Here is a 25,858-nt window from a genome sequence, read left to right as displayed (position 1 = left end):
CTTTTATGTAATTGCATAGGAATTATACATTCTGTTTTCTGTGGGTTAATTAAAATGTATGTGATTTTATTCCTATTGTTTCTGGGCTTTTTTCTTCCTAAGGAGGAAAATTCAGATGACACACTTCATCCCTTCCATTCCACATCCACACTGGTTACAGCACTGGAAACCACACTTGCTGAATCATAATGGCTTAATCTAACATACGAACAGGTTGTTGAAATCCCCATTCAATCATTCGTGTCTAGTGTGGTTCCTGACAGCCTTGTACTTGGCCAGTAAATGAGGTTGCATAAATACATGAAGAATGGAACGGTCCCATTAATTAGAAAAAATAGTCATGTCTGATTTCATTAGATCCCTAATAGAAGATACTAATTAAGCATATTTATAGCAAGTATACATCTCTTAGCATGACTATAATCAAACAAAAATATGATTACAGTGTTATTGCTTCAATTTTTTAGCTGCCATTTTCCCATAGATAGCCCCTCTGGAACGCATTATCGAATCCAGTGATGTTTTCTGGCCAGCAGAACTCTAAGTTCCAGTACACAAACAGTCTTACCATTCCATCTCCACATTTTGTTCCAGAATCCACCAGGCCCACATCTTCAGCATTGTGGTAGAAAAACACAGTCCTGCACTGGCAGGTAGCATTGGGTTGTGGGAGCTTAAGGTAGTACGTCTTGTCTTCTCCATGGAGAGGGGAGAGCTGTCTCCCAGTACAGAACAGCTTCCCACATTTCACATCTCTGCAGGAAAGGGAGAATACGCTTAGATTTGGAGTCAGTTAAGAGATGAGGCTGGCAAAACAGGAGCACAGATACATTTTCCCAGGCCCAGGCTATTCCTGCAGAGCAAATGAAGAAAACACGACACAGCTGAAGTACCGAGTCTGGGAACTGAGATGAATAAAGCATATAAAATAATGATTTAAAAATAGTTCTCTATGATTCTCACAAACTGGTAGCAGTCAGTCCCTAGTTCACAGAAGAACATTCCTTGCTAGTAAGGTGAACTTGTGTGACTTAACAAGAATAGGTAGACACCCTTTGTATTCTTTCTGGCATTTTGGTTGACTGATTGTCAGCCTGTGAGGTTCTGTTATTGTAGCCCACATTTTCCACGCAGGCAGCAACTGGAACAAGGAAGGAAGGAAGGGAAGTGGACCTACATTTCTATCTAGTATTTTCATGAATAAAGCTGAACTTGCCATTCGGCGTTGATGGCGGTTGCTTTCAGTCTAAATCTTGTGCTTGTGTTCTTTTACACATTAAAGCCTTGTAGGATGCAAGCTGCCAAATCTCGAGGTGTGTTCAAGCTCAGGCACATGAACAGCAGATAAAACTTCTGAATTATCCACCCTAATTGCAACTCTGCCTTTCTTTTTATGACTTTATTTCCTTCACTAGTTTTTTTTTTACTTTTTATTAACTTTCCCTTTATTCCATTTGACTCATTCCTTTTTTTTTTTCTGTAATGTTATTTTCCTCCATAAGCACTTTCAATCTTTCCATCTTTCTATGTCCCAGCACCGCAGCCAAGAAACACAGTATGTAAACACCTAGCAGTCCACTGGGCAGGGACATGGCTTTCCCTTCCTGCTCCCCTCTCTTCCCAATCTCTCAGGCAAAAGAGGCCACGGGATGCCACAAGAGCCTCGCTGGCATTTCTACATTCTTCCACAGCCCTGTGTTTCACAGGCCACTTACTTCTCTTCACAAGGAGCAAATCCATTTTCCTTGTTTTTGCAGTAGCCAAATTTGTTTCCTTTTTTATTCAACTTGTAGCAGGCATCGTGACTCTCTTTTGCTCCTGGGGTATGAAATTATGATAAAACTAAGACAATGAAGCACAAACATGGTAAATCATACCACACCTTATTTTCTAATGCAATTGAGCATTCACTATCATGGTGGTATTAGGTAGCAGTGAAGTAGAATTGAGTAATTATTCACTTATCCTATCCATCAGGAGAATGTTTAAGGTAGGAATCAAGATTATCTATCTATCTATCTATCTATCTATCTATCTATTTATCTATCTATCTATCTATCTATCTAAAGTAACAGTAGCAGAGGTAGGATCAACAATAGAGGCCATGTCCCTTTGGACATGCTAGATAATTCCTTGGGACAATGCTACCTGTGGTATGATTTCCCATCTTAAGCACAAATTCTTACAGGAAAATAACAGAGAAAAGCAGGCTATCGGCTTTATCTCTGTGACTGTGTCTCACCACCACTAAACAATTCGTGGCACTGCTGGTCCCGAGTGGGGCATTTCCCCAGGGAACAGTAGCCTTCTGCATTCTTGCATGGGGTCCCACTGGGTTGGAACTGATCCGGGGGACATTCCGGTGAGTGGCCAGAACAAACTTCAGGAAGGTCGCATTCATCTTTTGCTGGTCTGCATGGAGAGCCTTCTTTCTTTATCTGTTAATGAAAATCAAAGCAGACGGAGGCATGTACACATTCAGGTCAGTAAGACTTGGGCACCTGGGTTGCAAGTTGGCCCCTTTCATTGATCTCAAATGCCTTGTTCAAGGCAGACCATTACTTCCTTCTCTACTACATGGAGAATTATTTTAATCTGTAGAGGTTTTAGCACTTTGGCAGTTTTAGGGATGACCAGATGGATATTACAATCGTCACACGTAGTTATAAGTAGGATGGGACATAAAATAGACAAATGAGGAAGTACTCTTGTTTGCTTTGTCTACTCTTCACCCTTGCTTTAGTACAATGACCTCCTCTCCAATGCCCTTCACACATCTGGGACATTTGTCTAGAAAAAGGAATCTCTATCACCAGGAGATCAGATCTCCCTGCATGTACTGGAAACATGCTGGGGGGGGGGGTGGTGGTCTCATTACCAGGAGGTATTTTATAGAGAGATTCTGTCATCCAGATGTTCAACAGTCACTTAAGTGTGCTGGGTTCTGGCAAGAACTGAAGATGTATGTAAACAGTTAAGTTCTTGGCGAGTTCATGATGCAGGGAGGTAAAAGATGTTTTGGTTAAACCCTTAGAGAGAGCCATCTGGGATTTTTTGGTCAACTTTTCTTCACCAATTATCACTATCTATCTGCCATTATCACTTGGCAGCCCCAGTGTAACCCGTTCCTCGTTAACGCTGTTATTATCAAGATGATAACTTCCCTCTCAGCTGAGGTTTCATAGAAGAGCAGCCTCAGTCATGCGACTTCACTCCTAAAACACCCCATGCTACTTCTCTCCTGGCCCGTGCATAGCAGCACCAGAGGCTCTGGTAAGAGCAAGCCCTGCCTCATCCTACAATTAGTAATGGTGGCTCAGCTAAGGTTGGCAGATCTTCGGGTGTTCATCCACCTGATCTGAAAGCAGAGAAACCCTCTCCCAGCAAAGGGCCTTACATGACAAGATTCACAGCACTCCCCTTGAGCACAATCAAATCCTGGCTTCAGGAGACACCTGTGCGCATCACAGCAAGGATTAGTGCACTCCTGGAAATACAATCAAAAGCGAGTCTCAGAAGTAGGTTTGCCTCTTGATTCCTGTTTGATGAGGTAATTAGCTGTACTTCTGGGTGAATTTTCAGGGTTAAATGCAAATGACTCTGGGATGCAGGTAAAGATCACTGTGACAGACTTTAACTGTGTTTCCTTCTTTGTTTAGCTGTTCAACACTCCACAGCTTAGGAACTTTCCTAGTCAAGAATAGAGGCTGCAAGCCAGGCATTGGTGGTTCACACCTGCAATCCTTGGCTGAGACCTGAGGATTGCAGCTCAAAGCCAGCCCAGGCAGGAAAGTCCATGAGACTCTTATCTCCAATGAGCCACATAAAAGCTGGAAGTAGAACTGTGGCTCAAGCTGTAGAACATTACTGGCCTTGAGCAAAAAGGACAATGCTCAGGCCTTGAGTTCATGGCCCAGGACCTGAGTATCCACACACAAAAACAGAATCAAGAGTCCAAAGTCTGGGCCCTTCCATTCTCTCAAGGGCTCCCATGCCCTGAAGATACAGCTGTTTCATTATGCTAAGGTGCAATGTGATTCTTAAAGGAATGGCACTATCTTTTGCCCAATATGCCAAGTAGTTAAAAACTGACTTTTCTTTTAATGCACCTGTTACTAATCACAGCGAGTGGTCACTAACATCCCACCTGTTAAAGCAAAATTAAAACTGCAAAGGAAACAGCGGTATGTGATTGCATGAAATGCTTTCTGGGCTTGAATGAGGCTATAGAACCCTTGCCCAAATGCTCCTGGGTAAAACCATCCGTCTCCCTAATTAAGAGACTCTTGTATTCGATATGAGACATTTGAGGATCAGTTCTATCCTCTAGACAAGTCACAGTTCCCTCGCTGATTGTGGCATCTCTTTTCTCTCTCTGATGAGTGCGGATTTGAGGTCCATACAGTGTCTACCGCGTGGCACTCAGAGGAGCAGAGCTCCTGAAAATGGGTCAGAATGTAGAGTCTGAGCCGCAGCCACTCCTGCTCACCAGACACCATGTTTTCACACCTTCCTTGAGACTTAAACGCACACACATGAATTTGAGTCAGTGGTTGTCTAGGACAGCTGTTCATCTGACAATCTTCGGAGAGAATTCGCTCCTATGTTGGGGACAAAGCAGCCCCCTACCCATTTTAACACTTGCCTCAAAAGCTTTTCCTAAATGCTCCCCACACCAATTAAGTGTGTGAAAGGTTTCAAAGCTGTTTGCTCTGTGAAGAAAAAAAAAATTGTGAGGCTGGGAATTGTACAGTTGTGTTACAGGCCTTGAGTAAAAAACTCAATTGACAGCAAGTAAGAGATATTGTAGGATTAGCTACATCCTGCTGCGTATGAGAGATCAGATTTAATGAGACCTGTGAGTCCTTCTTACAAGATGAGCCAATTAATATATCAGCTAGGGAAATGTGAGGTTGCCGCTCTCCCACAAGGTCATTATATCTGAATCATCACTGCCTAAGAAGACTTGGAATGAAGCTGCTGCAACAGCTGGTTCCCAAATTAGAACAAAGAAACAAAGCACGGTTCCATTACAAGCTTTACAAGGGACAGCGTCATCAATGTGATTAGTACCCACATCTCTGCCTAGATTCCAGCTGAGCCTCAACTTTGTCACTGAAAGACAATGCCATTCACAGATACCTGGACAGAGCCACAGTCACACTCCTCGCCCTCATCCACTTTCTTGTCTCCACAAGACGGTAAGTCATTAAAACTGTCAGGAAATGGGATGTTGAGCATGCATGTTGGCTTGGCGTTCTTCAGGTACTGCTGGTACTGGGCTTGGCTGCATTTACTGAATTTTAGTGCAGGAATGCTAGAGAGAAGATAAAAATAAACAGTTATCCTGTTATCGCATCTTGGCACAGCGTGAAGGACGCGGATGTTAACTGTGAGAGCAGAATGGGAGATGGGCTTCACAGGACTGGAAATCTCTTCTTAGATCACAGCTGAAGTGTTATGTAAGCAAAAAGAATGCCAATGCAGCTTCCAACCAACCCTTCCTGAGTCTCAGCCTTGTCATGTTTTCTGTTCTTCTTTTCCCCTGTCTCCTTTGATGGGTCCCACCTAAAATAATCTTGGATTGCTATCAATCTGAGTTTACAATTCCTGCAATGTTCCAAACTTCACAAGTCAAGGAATGTATCATACTCAATATTTAAAAAATACCTACTGCTTTGTGTAGTAGCTGGTTCCCAGTAATCCTTCATCGACATTTGTGGAAACAAACTATTTAGGAACATCGTACATATCCATAGGAATGTTAAATACTTCTTTCCGAAACTGAAACTTGGCTCCCTTCTATCTTCCTTTTGTTTGATTCCCTTGATATAATTTATTAACATAATGAAAGGCTAAATAAATTTTAGAGACTCAAGTTACATGAGTCAGGAAGGCAGGGCTCTGCTAATATTGCTAATTATATAGACAGTCATATTTGATATTGATTACTGAGTTCTCACTTATGTCAGATGCTTGGGTGCTTTACTAATTGCAATCATTTAAACTTTAAGGAAGTCCCTCCCCCACAGTATAAGCCCTGCTTTCACTGTATTTGATGCCGGTATAATTTGTGGAGGGCAAGGGGAAAAACAAATCGTTTAACTAGGGATACAGGTAGACCTATTGCAACAATGAGATGTACAAGTCATTATGTCGAAAAATGAACTTTACAACTTTGGTGCGGGAGGAGTGGGGGGTAGCAGGGAGGATTGGGTGGGGGAGCGGGGGAGGATGGGAGGGGATGGGAAGGGGAAACAAAGGAGGAGGCTACAATGCTTGATAAGAAATGTACTCATTATCTTGCCCATGTAATTGTAACCCCTCTGTACAGTATTTTCACAATAAAAAAATAAAAATTAAAAAAACTTTAAGGAAGTAATGATAATCACTTAAGGTCTATTTTCTTACTATACACAACACACCTGCTGTAAAAGGACTTGACCGATGGGCAGACAATTCACAGTATAACCAAGGGATACAGGACATCCATTCATTTTATGACTATTTCTGAAATATCTAACACGCAGACTGTTCTAGGCAAAGGCAATGTGACAAGCACCAGATAAAATCCTCTGGCCTCATGAAGTTTATGTTTTGGTAGAAAAACGATCTAATGAAGAAGTCCAATGTGCAAAACACAGGCTGTAATCTGTAGTGATAAGTACCAAGAAGAAAACACAACAGCACAACAAAAGGAAAAGAGAAGGTGGAAAATGCCAGGACTTGAGCCAAATGAAAGAGGATTGGAGATTTGGGATAGATGGCCAGGGAAGGCTTTGCTGACAATAACGTGTCATGAACCACATAAAGAAGGTAATTATAGCTTACAAAGAGCAAACCAAGCCACACTGACTCCACTGAAGTGTCTTGGGGGAGGTCGGTATTAATGGTCATCATGTTCTTTAGCTATGTGCATAGGTAGAGTTTTAGAATTGTTTTCAGCGTATCTCTAGAAAAAGACATCACCAGCTGATAGGCTTTTGTTTAAAAGAAAACTTCTCACCTTACCTGTGCTCGCAAAAAGACCTTCCAGGAAATTCCACAGAAGATGGCACTATATCCCTAAAATAACCGAACTCACCGCCACACTACTCAACAAGTACACGCAGGTATTCTCTCCTCAGGAAGAGAATGTGCACCTCACCTTCCCCTGTGCACCTCACCTTCCCCTGTGCACCTCACCTTCCCCTGTGCACCTCACCTTCCCCTGTCCACCTCACCTTCCCCTGTCCACCTCACCTTCCCCTGTGCACCTCACCTTCCCCTGTGCACCTCACCTTCCCCTGTGTACCTCACCTTCCCCCTCCGTCCATCACGCATGCCCCCAGGGGACAGGAGCAGGAACTGTCATTGTGTTGCAGGCCGAGGTTGTGTCCCAGCTGGTGTGCCATTCTGTTTGCTACGATGTTGATGTCAGGTAGCAGATCCTGATTTTTAAAAAAATGCATATTCAAGTAAAAAGCTTAAATTATTTATTCAATGATTGAATCAAGTGATTATTGTTTATTAGGTTAGTTGAAAAGTTATTAGATCAAAAATGCTCATTACCAACTTTGAGACACGAGCACATGATACCACATACAGATAGCACTGTGAACAAGTGGTTGAAGGACCTGCTTTTTACTTCCTAGTCCACAAATAACTGAGACATCGCTGACTTAGTTGACTCCCTCTCCTTTACCTGGGTGTCTGTACATAATGAGCTTTGGTGTGTGCGTATGGGTGTGTGTGGTACAGTAACACCTACTGCATTCACATAGACTCATTTAAAGCAATTAATGTTACTATGGTGTGAAGGCTTGTGTCCACCAAAATTCATGTTTGGAAGCCCTAACCCCCAAGGACTGGAGGTGATTTTTTTTAAATCCTGGGGGAAAAGCACTCAGGAATTGAATTCGTGCCTTATACGGAGCTTCAGGAAACACCTCTTGCCCCTTTGGTGTCTGACAACACCGCAGGAAGATGCCACCTTGATCCCCGGCGGGCCTTTGTCAGACAGCCAATCTAGCGGTGCCTTCAGCTCAGGCTTCACAGCCTTTGGAACTGCGAGAAATGCATTTCTGGTACACGGTAAACACTTTGTGCATGGTGTTTTAGGATGGCCGATATAAAATGATCTTCTTTGTACCAGATATTCTAATGGGGATACAAGTAAAATGATTCCATTGTTCTTCTTGTCAATTCCATTCTCACACAGCAAAACAATGCTGTATTTTCTTGTGGGGGGACTTTTTTACTATGTGGAAATAAAAACAAAGGAGGAGGTAGCAATGCTTGGTAGAAAATGTACTCATTACCTTGTTCATGTAACTGTAAGCCCTCTGTACAATATTTTTACAATAAAAAACATATTTAAAAAACACCTGAAGATCAGAGATATAAAATTCCTGGCAAACTTGGTCATTATCCTGTATCCCAGTTGTATTTCATGTTTTATTGGAAGAAACTTTCCAAAGAGGGGTCGGCTATCAGTTTATTCAAAGATGGCAGCGCATTTTTCATTTGTTCATTTCATTTTTTTATTGTAAAGATACTATACAGAGGGTTACAGTTACATGAGTGAGGTAATGAGTACGCTTCCTATTGAACATTGTTACCCCCGCCATTGTTTTCCCCCTACTGTCCCTTTTCTCCCTATCTTCCCCAAGGTTCTTTTTTTTTATTGTGATTAAGTGATTACATAATTTCCCGAATTTCACAGTATTGTGGAATAATGATGCTCATTTAAAGTCACAAGTTCATTCTAACTTTCCTGGAGCAAATTGTCTTTCACAGTCTATAACATATAACGGTGTTCACATGTTATACACCATACATGTGATCAGCAGCATGGGAATATTTAGTAGTGGTTCGACCAGATGAGTGGGAGTTCTTTGTTTCTGAAGTTCTGTTAGTTTTGTCGTATCACCTAACATTTTGGATTTAGCATCCACTTATCAGGGAGACCATGTACCGTTTGTCTCTTCGTTCTTGGCTTACCTCGCTCAACATGATTCCTTCTAGCTCCCTCCATTTCCCTGCAAATGCCATTATTTTGTCATTTCTAATGGCTGCATAATATTCCATTGTGTATAGATACCACAATTTTTGGATCCATTCATCTGTGGTGGGGCATCTGGGTTGTTTCCATATCCTAGCTATTGTGCTGCAATAAACATGGAGGTGCACGTGTCCTTGTATATTGGTTCCTGTTGTTCAGGGTAGATGCCTAGAAGTGTTCATTTCACTTTGCTCATGCAAGTTAGAAAGTGTTTCTTGGATCAGTTAACGTATCAGAAATGAGAGAGAATCAAAATTGAGAGAGTAACCAAAGCTCAAACTATAGACATCAAATAGTTTTAGAATAAATGGCTGGGGCCAGGCGCTGGTGGCTCACGCCTGTAATCCTAGCTACTCAGGAGGCTGAGATCTGAGGATCGCGGTTCAAAGCCAGCCCGGGCAGGAGAGACCGTGAGACTCCCATCTCCAATAAACCACCAGAAAACCGGAAGTGGCGCTGTAGCTCAAGTGGTAGAGCACTCGCCTTGAGCTGAAGAGCTAAGGGACAGCGCCCAGGCCCAGAGTTCAAGCCCCACGACTGACCAAAAAAAAAAAAAAAAATAGAATAAATGGCTGGGTAGTCATTTTTAAACAGTACTAGCTTTTAAGTCTGAAGGCTTAACAAGACCATAATAGACAGGGCAATTAGGCAAAAACATGAAGGAAATAAGTACATGCCTTCACATTTCCAGTAACTTCTCAGATGGTCTTACTTGGACATCATTAATTAGAAGGTTCAAGACTTTGAAAAGGGTCAGACAAATAAGAAGAGAAAGTAGCTCATAGCCATCATGCTTTCTAAGCTACAAGCCTGTCTTGATAGGATATAGTGACTAGCTTCTGAACTTTCTTGTCAGTCCAAGGACAGTATCTTCACTTGCTGAAGTAGCCATGAAGTTGTATGAATAATACCTGTTCTCAGAAATAATCATATTTCATGTGTATTAATGTGGGATATGTATCTGGCTATGAGGCCCTTTTGAACTCCAAACAACATTGATATACCTTTTGTTAATTGAAAGGTATTTTAATTCTAAGGTGTTTTACTCATACAATTAAAAGGTGTTTGTTTTCTAGTAGCAAAATGATTCAACAAACAAAATAACATTCTTCAGCATAAAAATCCATGTGGATGTTAAAAATAGCATTACAGAGGTATCTTTAAAATAGCATTACAAAAGTATCTTCTTATACAGAAGTATGCTCAGAAATTTAGCCTGGACAATGGAAGCACATGATTTCCTTTAAAGCTTGTGGCTTTAAAGCTTGTATCACGAGAATAGAGTCTGTGTAACTTTCATATAGCATCAACTGGAGGCTTTCTGTGGTCTTTAAATAGAGATTTAGGTGACAAGACTACTATGTCATTGAAAGAAATTGAATCAAACTGAAAATTAATGAGGTCATCAGAGTTTGAGTGATTAAAGAACACCCAGGAAAATGTAGTAGAAAACTGGATTACCTTTTACTCCTTTAAAGACAGTTATAAGTAGGTATAAATATAAATATAAAGTAGGTATAAATAAAATTCAAATGAAATATAAATGCAGACATAGCTTTCTTAACTCCACAATTAATCTAAGGATGAAATTTTAAGTATTTTTTTTAAAAAGCTAAAGCTATTTTAAACGGTGAACATCAAGTAGTTTTTCAACCCAGTTAAAGAGCTATGATTACATTTTTTAAAAATATTGCCATCTAGTTGACTTGCAATTCACCTGCCTTCAGTCTTTCTGCTTTAGTCGTGTTCTAAATAATATTGGTGAGTATGAAATGGAAACTTTCTGCCTTTTCAAGTATGCTTTGTCTAATTATTTTAACATAGGGGATATGCTTGCTGCACTAGAGTTTGGCACTAAAGAGGCACATGAAATTCCAAAAAGGTTCAGCTGTAATTGCTTTGAATAAAATACTTTCCTTCCTTCATAAAGAAGATAATAGTTTCTGTAACATACCTTGAGAGTATATGACAAAATGCACAAATCATCTTTCACAGACGCAGAAATCACATGATTGAATCCAAACACTTTCATAAGGTAATATAACTAAAGCACAACCTACCTTAACAACACTGCAGGAATAATGGGGCAGGCACATCCCGGCTGGGTAAGAAATTCCTTGAGCATGTGTTTGAAGCCACTTCCCACTATAAACAAAGGCATGTACACTCTTCATTCTGAGTTAAGTTCAATTAACACAGAGACCAATGGGCAGCAAAGTCCCAGAATGCTGTGCTGTGCACCAGAAAGTGTCCTACATTTCTTGAATGAAGTTTATGGATGCTGAACTCATTTGAAATCTAAGAGCACTGAAAATGCCACTACAGTCTCCCAGTGAAATTGAAAAAGGAAAAATTCTAAAAGTTCTAAAAAATTCTAAAAATGGGAATCTCACTTTTTAAATTCCAGTCTAGCCTGCACCAAGCTCTTGATAAAAGCACTAAAAACAAAAGACCAAGTAAGAAATTAATTCCAGGCACCAGGGACCGACGACCCTGCGTCAAACAAACAAAAAACAAAGTAAAAACGTTATAAATGAAAACAAAGAGGTCTAGTGGGCACTCAACACCATGATCAAGTAGCTATGGCTAAAAAACTTTAGAATTTTTAATCAACCATAGAAACTCAGAGATCATAACTATAACCAAAATCTTGAAGAGACATAATATGAGGGCTAGTCTAGATTTCCTACAAAGACAAATACAGATGTATCTCTTATAGGGATTAACATTTGATCTGATTCACAAACAGCTTTTAGAATGAGGTCATTATAAATGGACCAAGCATGGTCTAGAAGACAACATTTAAAATATCAAAAGATTCAAATTCAGGAAGGGCAACCAGGTAAGATTTTTCCCTTCTAGACTTCAATTTTTTTCATCAAGAAGATATTCTGCTTTTTTTAAACAAAACAAAACAAAAAACATGAAAAACAACTTATGAATGTTCCGATTCTGACATCATAAGTTTTAGCATTTACTTAGGGTCTTAGAGGAGTTTGGAATTCTGGTCTTTCTGGATGCTAATGATCTTGAAAAAGTGCCAGGAAGGGTGGAGCCCCAGAGTGAGAACCATCTAAAAGCTGATTTATTTCACAGCTGCTTAAACGTGAAGCAGTATCATAACAATGCCATATACACGGTCCTACTATCTCCACATCTGTGCAAATCCACCAGAAAACTGACACATAAGTCCCAAACATGAGGGCCAGTTAGACACGTAGTAGCAATTCACACCACATATAACAGTAATATGCAAAGCTACTTGTCAGCATAAGGGAAATTCTGCTAAAGTAAAAGGGTCTTTCTATAACCATTTACATAGCTCTGGACCTACTTATTAATTGCTGAAAAATATGCATACAAAGAGGAGGCCTGAATAAAATTAAGCTAGTTTATGGTGCTATTTCGCTACTGTTTATTCCCCATAAATTTGGGTATAATAATGCCTGAATATCCATGCCCAAGACTTACTCAACTATATTTGGCATCTAGATGACATTAAAAAAAAATCAAGAATGATATGATTTGGTGATCTGTTCACTCTCACCAATTGATCAAGGACTAGACCTGACCTCTGAGTTTAGACTTAGCAAGCTTTGTGTTTCTGAGGGCAGCCTGAAAGCTAAGCTGAGATAACAACAAAAAGAAAACGAATAAGCTGTGTGTGTTGAATTCTGAGAGGCGCATGAGAGTCTCAACTTGCTGTGCCTATGCAGTCACATTTTCAACTCTGCCTAGGAATATGAGCATATTTGTGTTTCCCTTGTAGTTTAATCAATATTAAAATGAAAGATTATTAAATAATCCACTTGGAAGTTTTGTGTATAGATAGAAGAAACATGTTTTTACCTGTGTGTACTACACAGTCAAGTACTTTATAAAGCATTTTTTGTTCATTAGTTCTGTTTTATATTTTAATAATACACCTAAGATGTTCAAGAAAATAGAGGAATCACATACCTCAGTAACAGGACATGGTCATAATGCTTTCTTTTCTTAAGGACTGTTTCTTGCCAAGTTGAAAAATGTGATAAGGTAGTTTCTATATTTGGGTCCACTTCTATTTGGTCTCCATTGGTCCATACTTCAATGCCAACCAATGTCACGTGAATATTCAAGGTTTTGTAAACCTGCTCAGCAAAACCATATTTCAATCAGGGGCTAGGCAGGATCCTGCATCATCACCACATTCCTTTTCATTTCCAAAATCCTTCAGTATTTTTAACTTGTTTTGTACATAAGAACATAGTACAGTTGTTGTTTAACAAATTGAAAGATGGAACTAGAGTGCAGAATGTATTGTGATTTGAATATTTTGTTGAGTGTTTTTCCTCATGGAGATGACCACAGTTCACAAAGATTCTTGATGAAATCATTCTGATATTCCTTGAAATACCACAAGCCTTAAAGACACTGGTCTTAGAGGGTGTCTAGAAGAAAGAATTTATGAAAACCTCGTGTGAAAAATATCCTGCTATTACAAATTTGGTGAAAGTGGTACATGGTGGAGTGAACGTTCTTCTTCATCTTTCTACTTTAGATGGAGAGTAGGGTTTACAGTATGTAAGGAAGCTGGAAACAGCCTTCAGAAACTCAGCTGTGTTTGAGTTTTTATAATGACTTTTTGATCTGAGAAACCTTCCTAGGGATTGACTAAGCAATGTGGAAAGTGCTACAGCCCATAAACCTTCCGGTTCCTTCTGGTATCTTGCTATGGAGTTCTCTTTACCCAACTAACAGAACTGGGCTGCTTTAGAAGCTGTCAGCAAAGAAAGATGTGTGTGTGTCTCACACACTATAATCCATCAGAATTTAGATAAAACATCTAATAATACAGATGTTATTGCAACCATTTTCCTAATTTCTCTGCCAAACCACAAGCAATCCATTTGAAGCCTAAAAGATGTTTTGTTACATAAGTTGGTAGAGGACTCATTTGAATAGTGAGGTTTGCTTCACATGTGGTTGCATTTTGAAGTCTCCACACATGGTTCTATAAATTTTGTGATTAGAGATCCACATTTGAAAGTTCTTAAAATGTTAAATATAATCTACTTAGAAAACCAAAAGCACAAAGGTCTGATTTATTACTATTCTTTTATTCCCCCATTGATATTTTTTTGTAGATTAGATCACATGGTGAATTTTTGTGATTGGAACTGCCTCAGTATCAAGTTACTAAAATAGTCCAGCCGGGCACTGGGAAGATGTCTCTGCTTGCCTTGCATGCATGAGGCCCTGGGTTTGATTCCTCAACACCACATAAGCAGAAAAAGCTGGAAGTGGCGCTGTGGCTCAAGTGGTAGAGCGCTAGCCTTGAGCTGAAGAATTGAGAGACAGTGCCCAGGTCGAGTTCAGGCCCCATGGCAAACAAAATAAAAACATAAAGTAAAATATTCTAGCAGAAAACTCCAGAAAGTTCTTTGCATTTATATTTTTAGGTTGAGTCCAATTATATCAAACCTTACCATGTTGACAAAGTTGACCATTCCCCAAATTCGCTTCCTTATTTTACTGTGAGGTTTGCTGTTCCTGCGGAACTGGAAAGAAAAACCATCAGCGTTTACCAATAATAGAGACTGCCTGAACCGTTCATTCATTGCAAGACATTACAAAGAAAACAATTCATTGGAATAATAAAGAAGTCATTGCCCAGCCAACAAATAGTTGGACAATTTATGGAAAGAGAAGTTTTTGATATGTCATTGGATACAGCAGTTAGTAAACACATTGCATGTGGCTTAACACTAAGATTTTCTTTCTATATCTTTTTTCCTTTTCAAATTCATTACACAGATGCATTGAACCAACTGATTAACATTCTTTCAAAACTACTTTTTCTTTTCTTTCTTTCCTGTGTGTGTGTGTGTGTGTGTGTTACAGGTATTTGAACTCATGTCCCATATTTTCCAGGCTGGTGAGATTCCACTGAGCCATTCCTCCCCTCTGTTTTTTGCTGGTTAATTTCTGAGGAGGGTCTCACTTTGCATCCAGCCTGGGCCTTGCGAGGATCCCAGGGACACAGCATTGTATCCAGTTTTCCTCCGTGAAGATGAAATCTGAACTTTCCCATGGACTCTTGGCTTGCCTGGAACCATAATCCTGGCAGTCTCAGCCCTTCCCCCACGTGGCTTGAGGTGGAAGGTGTGAACTTATCACACCCAGCAATCCAAGCTATTTCTGCCGGGGTGAACTGTGACCCTTCAATGCTCAGCCTCTGAAGTAACTAGAATTACAGGCATGAGCCACTGACACCTAGGAAATGTTCTCCCTTCCCTTCCTTTTTGTTTTAATAAAAAGGCAACATTTATTAAATCTCTACTGCAACATCAGTATCTTAAGCCTTCTGAATCTGCTCATAATCTCCATGGATTATGGAACATACCATCCAAAATACCTAGAAGTCAAACGCATGCCTGCAAAGGACAGGAAGAAGTGGAGAAGATCAGGAAGGACTCCTGTGCTCCAGCCTGCTCAGAATTTGGTTCTGTTCTCTAACTTTCTGAATTATCAGGATCTTGGGACTAATGATCAATTAAATATATTTAAAGACAAGGAAGTGTTCTGTAGGGATACATGAGATGAGCAAATCTCTTTCGTGATCACACTAAGAGTAAACACACCTCTCCTGAATCTTGTAGATCTTCTCTAGTTACCTTTCCATTGTTCTTCCATTATCTCAAATATTGAAATTCTTCCAGGATACAGCATTAGAATCTCTTCCGTATTTATTTCCCACTGATTTGACATCCTGCGCTAATTTCTATTACCGCTATTCCACTGATCCAGAACTATTCTTGATAGCTCACACATGTCCTCTTAAATAGCAAAAACTCTGAATACCTTTCCTCACTTTTCTGGGCCTTTTGTATACAGTTAATACTGACCATTACACATTCAAAAACATTCCTTCATGTCTTAGTCTCTATTAGCTCATGTACTGTGGCTGGTTCCTGGCTGATTCCTATTTATCTCTCTGTGTTTCATAAATGGTCATCTATACATGCTCTAGTTTTCTGATTTTCCTCTTCAGGCATCAATTTTCTGTTTAATTATCTCAAGGACATGTATGTTTTTTCCTTTTACAGATGTTAAAGCAGCCTCTCAAATCTGCCTCCGATCTTTTCCCTATCCCTATTTCATTAAAATTTTGACTCACTTTTACATCTTCAATAAATGCAAGCCAATACTTTCATAATAAGAATGCTCTGAAATACCATTAGATGATTTAGAGTTCTGGGTGAGTTTATTTTCCTATCTGTTCATGATGGTAGATTCTCTTTCATGTGACTCAGGTTATAAAAAGATCTTTCTAGAACATTTTTGACTTGGCTTCTAGTTGTTTACCAGATCATAACCAATTCTTTTTTTTTACCTTGAAAGCTTAACTTGCATTGTCTGCACCTGAATAAAAATACTCTATTATGCCTCACAATTAATTTTGTTCTCCCATGGATAAAATTTTCCTTACTCATAAAAATGTCAAGCAGAAAGGAAATTTCCTTTATGTTTTACTGCTTTACTGGAGGTTTTCTAGTTTTGCTTTCAGGGATGAGTCAGCCTATTATGGTTCTGGGGATTGTACAGAAGACATAGCCAAACAGGCTTCTGGTGTTAAGAAGGTACAATTCCGCCATCTCTTGTTCCTGTATTCTATAGATCATAAGTCCCCAAAGTTTTAGAATTTATTTCCGGTTCTGATAAAGACTTTCTGCTTAAATTTTAGCATTTGGAAAATGTCAGTATTTCCTTTTGATCTCAGCTCTGGGGTTGTTGACACGTTTTTAGTTTTTATACATTGTTGAGAATTTCCGTAACATTTAGAGTGGGAGTAAGCTCTATTTGGGATTAGTCAGCTGTGTTAGAAAGAGGGCTTGATGGACTCTTAAACACATCTGTTTTGGGAAATAAGAAACAGAAGTTGGAACCCGGAATGGGTCATAATCAGAACGACAGTCTTATACACATGAGTGAGGAACAAAATCTTTACCCAAAACTTACCACATAATCATCAGCAACAATGAACAGTTCAACATAGCTCTCCTTGCGGGCACTCTGGAAGTTCATAGAAAATTCAGTGATGCAGATTAACTTTTTTTTTTTTTTTACTATAACGTTGAAAAAATTCTAACATTTTTAAGGTAATGTTCCTATTGTTGATATTAACAGGTGAAGGAAATGAGTGCATTAGTAATTCTACCAATGTATATAAATACCCACTTTATATTGACACATACAGGACTATGCAGCAATTTCAATCATCGTGAAGCAGTATTTCCTATTCATTAGCCTTTCTCTTTTACTTTTTCCATTCAAATGACTACATGGTCATTCCAATAAGAATCTAAAGATCTGACCAAGTCTACTATGTAATTATCTATTCATCTAATTATTCAGCCAAGAGGCCCAGGCTTCAGACACTGTCTGGACCATGAATTATGAGAAGATAAACACAGATTGTTAGGGAACAACTAGAGGAGATTGAAGGGACTAAAATCTGTTTGCATAGAAAACACAGAAAACTTGCAACCATCTGACCGAAAATCACACTTTGTATTACCCATAAGTGTCTTTAGCTATTAGAATAGTAGAACATTCTCCCTTTTATAAAAGGGGAGACTCTGGCTTATCATTATCAACTCTCCCAATACTGGAAGGGAAGACAAAAAAAAGACAGTATTCAGCATAGTTTCAGGACACTGTGGACTTCTTACATCCTTATCATGGAATAGCGTCTGTCTTTAGGGATGTCATTCCATGAAGAGAGTCACAGACACCCATTTTTAAAACTGACACTTATCATAGGCAATAAACAGTTTTTTTAACATGGATATCAATGAGGTTTGAAATTCAGCCTTCCTTTAAGTATCAAATTCAAAACAGCCATACTATGTTTTGCTAGTTGGATTCATCGTTTCTTTCCTAGGTCACAATTAGGATATGAGGTGTTTTACTTGGGCAGATCAGATTGAAAATGGGCCACTTACTTCTGCTTTTTGGTCTTCCTTATCATTTTCCTCTTGCGGAACAATTTCCTTGGTGAAATTGAGCTCTTCACAAGAATGATTGGCAGTATACGGCATCCTGGTGGCATATTTGAACACCAAATGCTGTCTCCCGTCCGAGTATTTCAATGGTTCAATGAGATACCTTTGATCGTTTACTCTGAAGAATCCCCTAGAGAAATTGGAACATGATGCATACACATGATCTATGATGATTCCATTTACTGAATTTTTTTCTCAGTGCTGGGGATGAATCTTAGATCTTTGAACATTCTAGGCATGTGCTGTACTAATTGAGAGATATCTTCTGCCATTGGTTGCTTGAGACACTAGCCTACTATACAACCCAGGCTAACAATGAACCCTTGAATCTCTTGCTTCAGCCTCCCAAAGCTGGGATTACAGGCATGTATCACCACACCTGATATATCTCATTTTGTCAAGAGAAACTACAAGGTCATGACCTCATGGGCATGTAGTAGGTTAAGTTTGGGAAGTTAAGAAATGAAATGAGATTCAATCTTTGAATTCAGAATTGTTTGTGTCAGAGTGAACTTATCTGGATTTTCAGCAGTTTTTGAAAGTCTAATTTCTGCATTCAGTGTAAGTAATATTGTAGTAATTCCCACTGGTGGTTGTATCAGAGTGATTGCAGAAAATTTGAGTTTCCTTACAAGTCATATAGAGGACATATATGGTGTTACAAATGCTGGGATGGTTTCATTAGTAAAGCTATTCAAATTCTTGAAACTCTTGAGAATTAATCAAAGTAAGTCTTTCTTGTCCATCTCCTTGCATCTTTCTTCTTTGTCCTTGGGTCCAAGTCTTTAAAGACTTGTAAGCTTTCTCTCTAACTTTTTACTTAGAGAAATACCCAGATTTAGTAATTCACAGAATCAGAAATCAAGAGACATGGGTTTGGGATTCAGTTTGACCACTAGCACACTGAATGATCAGGAGAAAGTCTCTGGGCTTGCTGGTCTGAGCACACAGGCCAGCTTATGTCCGGGAACTTTTCATCTCTGAGCCCTTTGATCACATGCCATGCAACTCATCCTACCGAGGGCGCTGCATTAGACATCTTGTTGAAAATGAACATAAGTCACAGGCTGGAGCTTACTGCCACTGCTGAACACATACACTCTCAATTTTCCCATCATTTTTTTATATTTAACAGGGTTAGCAGAAAAGAAATTAGTCAAAAAGATATCATTAATGTCCATAGGAAAACTCTTTTTAAAAAAAATTTAGTCAGTCGTGGGCTTGAACTCAGGGCCTGGGTGCTGTCCCTGAGCTCTTTTGCTCGAGGCTAGCATTCTGCCACTTTGAGCCAAAGCTCCACTTCTGGTCTTTGAGTGGTAAATTGGAGATAAGAATCTCACAGGGACTTTCCTGCCTGGGCTGGCTTCAAACCATGATCCTCAGATCTCCATCTCCTGAGTAGCTAGGATTACAGGAGTGAGCCAGTGGTGCCCAAGCATAGGAAAACTTTTAACAATAAGAAGATTCTAAGTGGCGCTGTAGCTCAAGTGGTAGAGTGCTCGCCTTGAGCTGAAGAGCTGAGGGACAGCGCCCAGGCCCAGAGTTCAAGCCCCAGGACCGACAAAAAAAAAAAAAAAAAGAAGATTCTGTGCCTTACCTGAGGCCATTGCATGTGCTGATACTGGCTGCAGAGTCATATTCATGTACGATAGAACCTTGATAAAAACAGTGATCCTAAAATAGAAAAGTCCATCAACACTGACATTAACATTATACAAATATCAGTTAATCGATTATAACATATCAGCATTTATTTTCTGTCGAGAATATATCAGTATTTCAAAAATTTCTATGCATTTATTCATTACATTCTTTCACTTAGAAATATTTGATCTTCCTTTAGAGACTTTTAGTTGTATAATTATTTTATGTAAAGTCCTGTATGTAACATTTCTCATAAATTTTTGTTAGGTGATGACACCAACTTTAGATATGTGACCCTTTCCATACCATTATGACTCCTTAAATCCATCCTCACATCTTTGCCAAACTAGCCCTCTAGGGCTAGCATCATCATTTCCTAGGTTGCTTATGAAATCAAGCCATATTCTTGACACTTTTAAATTCAGATCATTCTGGCCAGGTGCCAGTAGCTCCCTCTTATAATCCTAACTACTCAGTGGGTTGAGATTTGGGTTTGTGATTCAAATCCAGCCAAGACAGGAATGCTGTGAGATTCTTATCTCCAATTAATCACCCAAAAGCCAGAAGGATTGCTATAGTTCAAGTGGTAGAGCACTAGCCTTGAGCAAAGAAACTCATGAACAGTGCCTACGCCCTGAGTTCAAGCCCCAGGACTGCCTTTCCCTGCAAAAAAGAAAACATAAAATGAGACTTGATCTTCAACTGAATTTAAAGGCTGTGTAATTTTATAAGATTGTGTTATGACTTAGATATCATGAGGATCAATACTTGCTTTACATAGAGGAGATGGGTTTTACACAATTTTTGGTAAAAGGGAATAATGCCAATCTTGGCGAGACGTTCTGGAAAGGTAGATGGAGGTAAAATAGAATGTACATCACTAGAATGATATTAATGATTAAAGTGAAGGCTGTTTTGGAGAAGGAAGATGAGACCATAATGGTAGCATACATCAGAAGGGCTGGGGCATAGGGCTGCGAATCCCACAGAAATAAAATTCCATGGAGATCTTGCAGTTGCTTCACGTGTTAGATTTCAGCCTTTACCCCAATCACAATTCCTGTAGGATCCCTTATATTCCCCCTTCTACCACTTTGTACCATATTAAATGCAGACACATCTGCTTAGTAAGCAAAAATACATTGGGAAACATTGAATTGCTAGCTGGCTAGTGGTCAGCCACCCTGGAGGCTCATCGAGTCCTATTTTCTAATGCTCTGTCATTTGGTGAGGGCAGTCCCGTCAGGACTCAATTGCAAAATCATGCTTTTTGGACTCATTGGTAAATCTAGCATTGGGACTGAAAAATAACACCAGGATATAAAGTTCAGAGGAAAGGCAGAGGATGATTAGAGAGATACCATAATCTGAGGGTGTCTGGTAAGCACTTCTCCTTTCACGTTATAGTACGTTTCACTGTAATTCGAGGCCAGAAGGTCCCTGAAACAGAGAGCAGGACAGAAATAGGATTTGTTAATTTTCAGCCCCTAACAGATTAAAAACAGCCTTGTGGTAGAGAAGAGTCTAGGCATAGGAATGAAAGAACACTTAAGGAATTATGGAGTTGCAATACGAATACTCAAACCTATTGAGAGGTCAACCAGAACTTTCCAGAATGATCTGAAATGAACCTGAATATGACTCTCAGGGTGATTATGGTTTGTGTTTTGGCCTGCTGATCTAGCAGATGGTTCAGAATAAAAGATTAAACTTCCCCTCCCCACCCCTATTGTTTGGTTCTCTTTTAAGCTAATTAACCAGATTCTCTAGTAGTGTCTAACTTTCCATTCTACTTAATATCTGCCAATTTCTCATCCTTTAATGTGTGGGCACCTGTGACAGACAGTACCAAAGGCCCATAGGAAAACGTTGGAAATTCACAGCATCAATGGAGGGCTATTGAAGAAGGCTAAGGCCCTTAGGATGTCAGCATGAAGCAAGTTCTTCCTCCTTCTTAGCTCATGCCTCCAAAAGAACTTGGTTTAATATGTATTTGGAATAGCTTAGAAGCCAGTTGAAAAATGATACTTTTCACATTTCTTTTTGTCTGTGGATTCAAGCAGTACTAATGCATCCATCCTCTTCTTGAGGTGACCAGACACAGCATAAAGAACCCCAAGTACCCAAAAAGAGAGCAATTCAGGGTCCAGAGAACAAGGCCCAGGGTCTGTTGAAGCTGATGGGAAGGATAGGCTTGGGCTGAAGGGCAGAATCCCCCAAATCTATAAGGTAACAATGGCTGAGGAGTTCACTGTACTGGTGGTTGAGGCAAACAGAAATATCCCAGACAAGATGAGCAAGGTATAGGATGACAAAGAACTCACCTTGATCGTAGCAGGTGAAGGATTAGGGTTTTCCCACTTAGTTTTATTTCATATAGTATTTCTTCTTCATATATTTCCTGAAAAACAAGGTCTGTCATGTGATTTTCACAGGTATTTATTTAGTATTTATTTCTTTAGTGTCTCACCTGTCACAGGAGCAGGTGGACTTTTATCTACTTCTCAATTTTCCAACTTCAGGCTCTTCAGGGAATAAATACGAATGAAGCTGGATTTAAAGTGAGCTAGTATTATAAGGAGAATTTTATGGAAGTTATTTTTAATTATAATTTTCTAAACACTTATTTCCTACAAGTAAAGCAAAATGGAAAGTATCTAAAAGTCCCCTCATCCAGGGAGCCACAAATTACTAGACATCCACACCCCCAGCCAAGTCCCTAGGTCTTTATTTATGTGTTTGTAATCAATTTTGTGTGGAGTTATTTATACTCGCCTCTTTCATTTAATAAATCACTACCACGTCCTAGTCTTAAAAGCATTGTTACATGGAGTGTGTTTCCTGTCTACAGAGTACAATGTAAGCGAAAGTTTATTTGTTAAACCCATATTAATGATCGGAAATATGATTAAAATACAGTTTCCCCATCAATAGCATTAAAAAGAGCAAGCTTTTTCATAAGTATTGACAAGATATTCTAAAGAAAGGCAGTGCAAGTTTAGATTTTGACTTTTTCCTGGTGTGCTTTATGGCAGCTTCTATAAGTATTACTGGTAAATTGCCTTCAGACCAGTCACACATACTACCATTCATAAAAAGGTTTTCAAATAATGGAAGGGTAACATGTGACAAATTATTTTCTTGGTTTTTTCTTTGCTTGTTTGGGCACTAACACGATAAAATCTCTAGGTTCATCTTGAGTTAAACTGGTCTTGAGTAAGTCTTTGCAGAGTAGCTTCTAGGAGAGTCTGCAGATTCTATACAGTAGGTAGGAGAAAACTAGTTTTGCCTTTTTGACTGCATCCACTTTTGAACAATATAAATGCTTGAGGCGAGAAAAGACATAGATAAAGAAAAATTTATGTGTAAAGAAACTTATTGGGATAAAATGATATTATTTCCAGATGGGAGGGGCAGACTATTTCTGGCTTCTGGTCTGAAGTCAGAAGAAATAGGATCTCAGGGAAGCCATTGGGAAAGTTGAGATGCATCTTGCTTGTGACGCTCTGAGAAACATAGTGGTTACCTTTGCCCAGCCTAGAAAAGTGACTTCTGTAGTGGGAGAGGGAAGGGAAGTCATTGCATTTGGAAAAGTTTGTATTTTCATAGTTGATAGGGAAACATGCCGATCTTTCTGTGAGCCAGCTTGAAAAGCTAAAATGTAAAATGCAAGTGTCTTTGATAGATATCTAAGATCATTCTCTAAGAACTTTTATAACAGTGGAAATTGAATTCACTTAATTGTGAACCTTGTTCTCTCAATGTATTTTATCCATTTTCTTTTCTTGTTTTGTACCACAAGGGCTTGAACTCAGGGCCTTGGGCTCTGTCTTAGCTTTTTTCCCCCTGCTCAAATCTGGCATTCTACCACCTGAGCCATATTTCTACTTCTGGCATTTTTGTTTGCTCAATGGAGATAAGAGTCTTTTGGATTTGTCTACCTGGGTGGGCTTTGAACCACAGATCCTCAGATCTCAAACTCCCATGAATCAAGGATGACAGGCAAGAGCCATTAGTAGCCAGAATTTTTCTTTTCTTTTCTTTTTAGTGCCAATAGTGGAGTTTGAACTCAGGGCTTCATACTCTCAATTGTCTTTTTTTTTTTAATGAAGGTTGTGCTCTACCATTTGAGCCACACCTCCACTTCTCAATTTGCTATAATAGATATTTATTAATTTTGAAAAAATACTTTAAGTGTTTTCAAATTTTTAACACTTAAATGAGCAATTGTCTAAGGGAGAGGCCACGCAGGACTTTTTGTTCCTGTGAAAATTCTCAGTTTTCTTTCTTTCTCAAGAGAACTGTTGGTGGAAGTCTTCATTCTATTTGAAATGTAAGAAATGGCAAGGGCTAAAACTCTGATGCGCTGTTTTGATTGTTTGGTAATTTGCTAAAAGATAGGATTGTTTACTCCTGAGCACATGCTCTCAACTTAATGAGAATCCTCTGAAAAATACACAGTCCTGCACTCTTATCTACTTCTGATTGGAGCCAATGTTGGCTTTTTACTCATTGCAAAGGCACTGAAGTCTTATTTACTAAAGCAGAAGTTATACCTGTGCATTAAAATCATGGATGTGTCCAAGATCTCGCTTCTGGACCAGAGGAAGTCTTTTAGGATGAACCAGTTCTTGACCCTTTACTCCAAGGATGACCTTTTCTAAAAGGAAACATAAGGAGAAAATCCGTCTGGTATAACATCCATCTCCAGTGATTGGAAAAAAAGTGTTCATAGGGAGTTCATAGGTTTCCAATCAGCAGCCTCGAGCATACACCCTCCCCCCTTTTCAATTGTAGGGGACTTGGAAGGAATGTTCTAGGCTTCTTCCATGTTTTAGCCTTGTTCTGCAGCGGTTACATTGTCATTTTATTATCTTTTAACGACTGTTCCTGAATCTACCTCCTTCAAAGCCCCTTTCCATGAAAATTACCAGATTGTTTTGGTCCTTTAAGGAATCTCTACATCTGAAATCTTAACTCCTGTAGGATTCCATTTGTTAGATAAGTTTAGGGGCCCCCATGCTAGTGCTAAATGAAGTCTTCCCCAGGTTGTCAGCTGGGAGGAGACCTCAGGGCTCAGATTGCAATGAAGGGGAGAGGGCCTGGACTGATCTGATCTCAATAAAGCTTTACCTCCCTACTCCCCTTTTAACTGTATGATCTGAGTAGGTAGCATATCTACACTCTGATCTACAACTATGACTCATTTTCCTTATCTATAAAGTAGAGAAAGGATGGTAATTCATGGTAAACTGGCTAACAGCTAGCAAGGTGTCTAGTTCGTATATGGTAGGTATGCAGAAACATTATTCCTTCCTTAGTATTGGGACTCTGAGTCCTGAAGAGTGAGATGCAGGTGTGCAGAATCATCCAGTAGGAGGGTCAAGCCTTTCTACCATCTTCAATAATGCTTTCATCATTTATCATTTAAATGTTGGGACTAGACATTGCCGTATGACATAATAGTTAAAAAAAACTCAATAAAAAGTTGTTACCTTTAATCAGAGAAGTGAGTAAAATCATCAGCAGTATGTGGTGAGGACACATCCTGGATAGCCTGGTGGAAGAGGGGCTTCGGTACCTGAGCGAAGCCGGGCCTCACGCTCCGTCCTGGCTCTTCTTCTGTGGTGAGGATGGAGAGTGTTGGCACCCAGACAGGCAGTTTTGATCCGGCACCAGGAAGTGCCCCCGGCTCCGATTACACAATGTGTTCAGTGCTTGAGGCGAAAGCTGGAGGCTGGACATCATGTTCTCATAGAGACAGCCACTGAGCTGGTGCTGGGGAACGTGGGCTTGGCCTCGATGCCCACTTCAGAACTGATATACACTTGCTTCTAGAGGTACTAAAACTTCAAAAGGAGAACTGTCAAGAACATTCTAGAAAGAACCACTGGAAGATGTTTAGAGGCCTATGCTTTCGCTAAAGAAAGTGAAGTCCTTGCTGTGTGGAAGACCGTAATAAAAACACAAGGGACCATTTGATAAAGCAAACAAGACAAATATATTGAAAATATATAAACTTTGTAAAAGAGACTGGATTTCATGTGGATTTATTGAGCAAATTCATAAATTACCACATTATCTGATAATATCCTTATGTATTTTCCTTATGCATTTTGGATAT

The 25,858-nt window shown here is 39.5% G+C and overlaps 1 protein-coding gene across 6 annotated transcripts in view; it reads right to left on the bottom strand.

Annotated features, from left to right (window-relative positions):
- Adam7 (ADAM metallopeptidase domain 7) overlaps window positions 1–25,393 on the bottom strand; it is a 31,331-nt gene extending 5,938 nt beyond the window's left edge. For 3 of the 6 annotated variants that reach the window (XM_070016676.1, XM_070016678.1, XM_070016679.1), the window contains exons 1-16: window positions 25,230–25,391; window positions 24,291–24,394; window positions 22,059–22,135; window positions 21,096–21,174; window positions 19,688–19,764; window positions 18,031–18,220; window positions 17,045–17,098; window positions 14,512–14,583; window positions 13,004–13,173; window positions 11,104–11,188; window positions 7,300–7,430; window positions 5,143–5,317; window positions 3,398–3,487; window positions 2,243–2,438; window positions 1,716–1,818; window positions 569–755 (exon numbers count right to left, since the gene is read on the bottom strand). In XM_070016676.1, the coding sequence (XP_069872777.1) occupies window positions 569–755; window positions 1,716–1,818; window positions 2,243–2,438; window positions 3,398–3,487; window positions 5,143–5,317; window positions 7,300–7,430; window positions 11,104–11,188; window positions 13,004–13,173; window positions 14,512–14,583; window positions 17,045–17,098; window positions 18,031–18,220; window positions 19,688–19,764; window positions 21,096–21,174; window positions 22,059–22,135; window positions 24,291–24,394; window positions 25,230–25,281 (1,842 nt within the window). In that variant the 5' untranslated portion in view covers window positions 25,282–25,391. Of the gene's footprint in view, window positions 1–568; window positions 756–1,715; window positions 1,819–2,242; window positions 2,439–3,397; window positions 3,488–5,142; window positions 5,318–7,299; window positions 7,431–11,103; window positions 11,189–13,003; window positions 13,174–14,511; window positions 14,584–17,044; window positions 17,099–18,030; window positions 18,221–19,687; window positions 19,765–21,095; window positions 21,175–22,058; window positions 22,136–24,290; window positions 24,395–25,229 lie in introns of all 6 variants that reach the window. The other 3 variants (XM_070016677.1, XM_070016680.1, XM_070016675.1) reach the window with 2 other exon arrangements.
- Window positions 25,394–25,858: the final 465 nt, after the last annotated feature.

Source organism: Dipodomys merriami, unplaced genomic scaffold, assembly GCF_024711535.1.
Source record: "Dipodomys merriami isolate MVZ:Mamm:240054 unplaced genomic scaffold, mDipMer1.0.p SCAF_12, whole genome shotgun sequence".
Taxonomy (NCBI): Eukaryota; Metazoa; Chordata; class Mammalia; order Rodentia; family Heteromyidae; genus Dipodomys; species Dipodomys merriami.
This window is presented reverse-complemented; position numbering and strand designations above follow the sequence as displayed.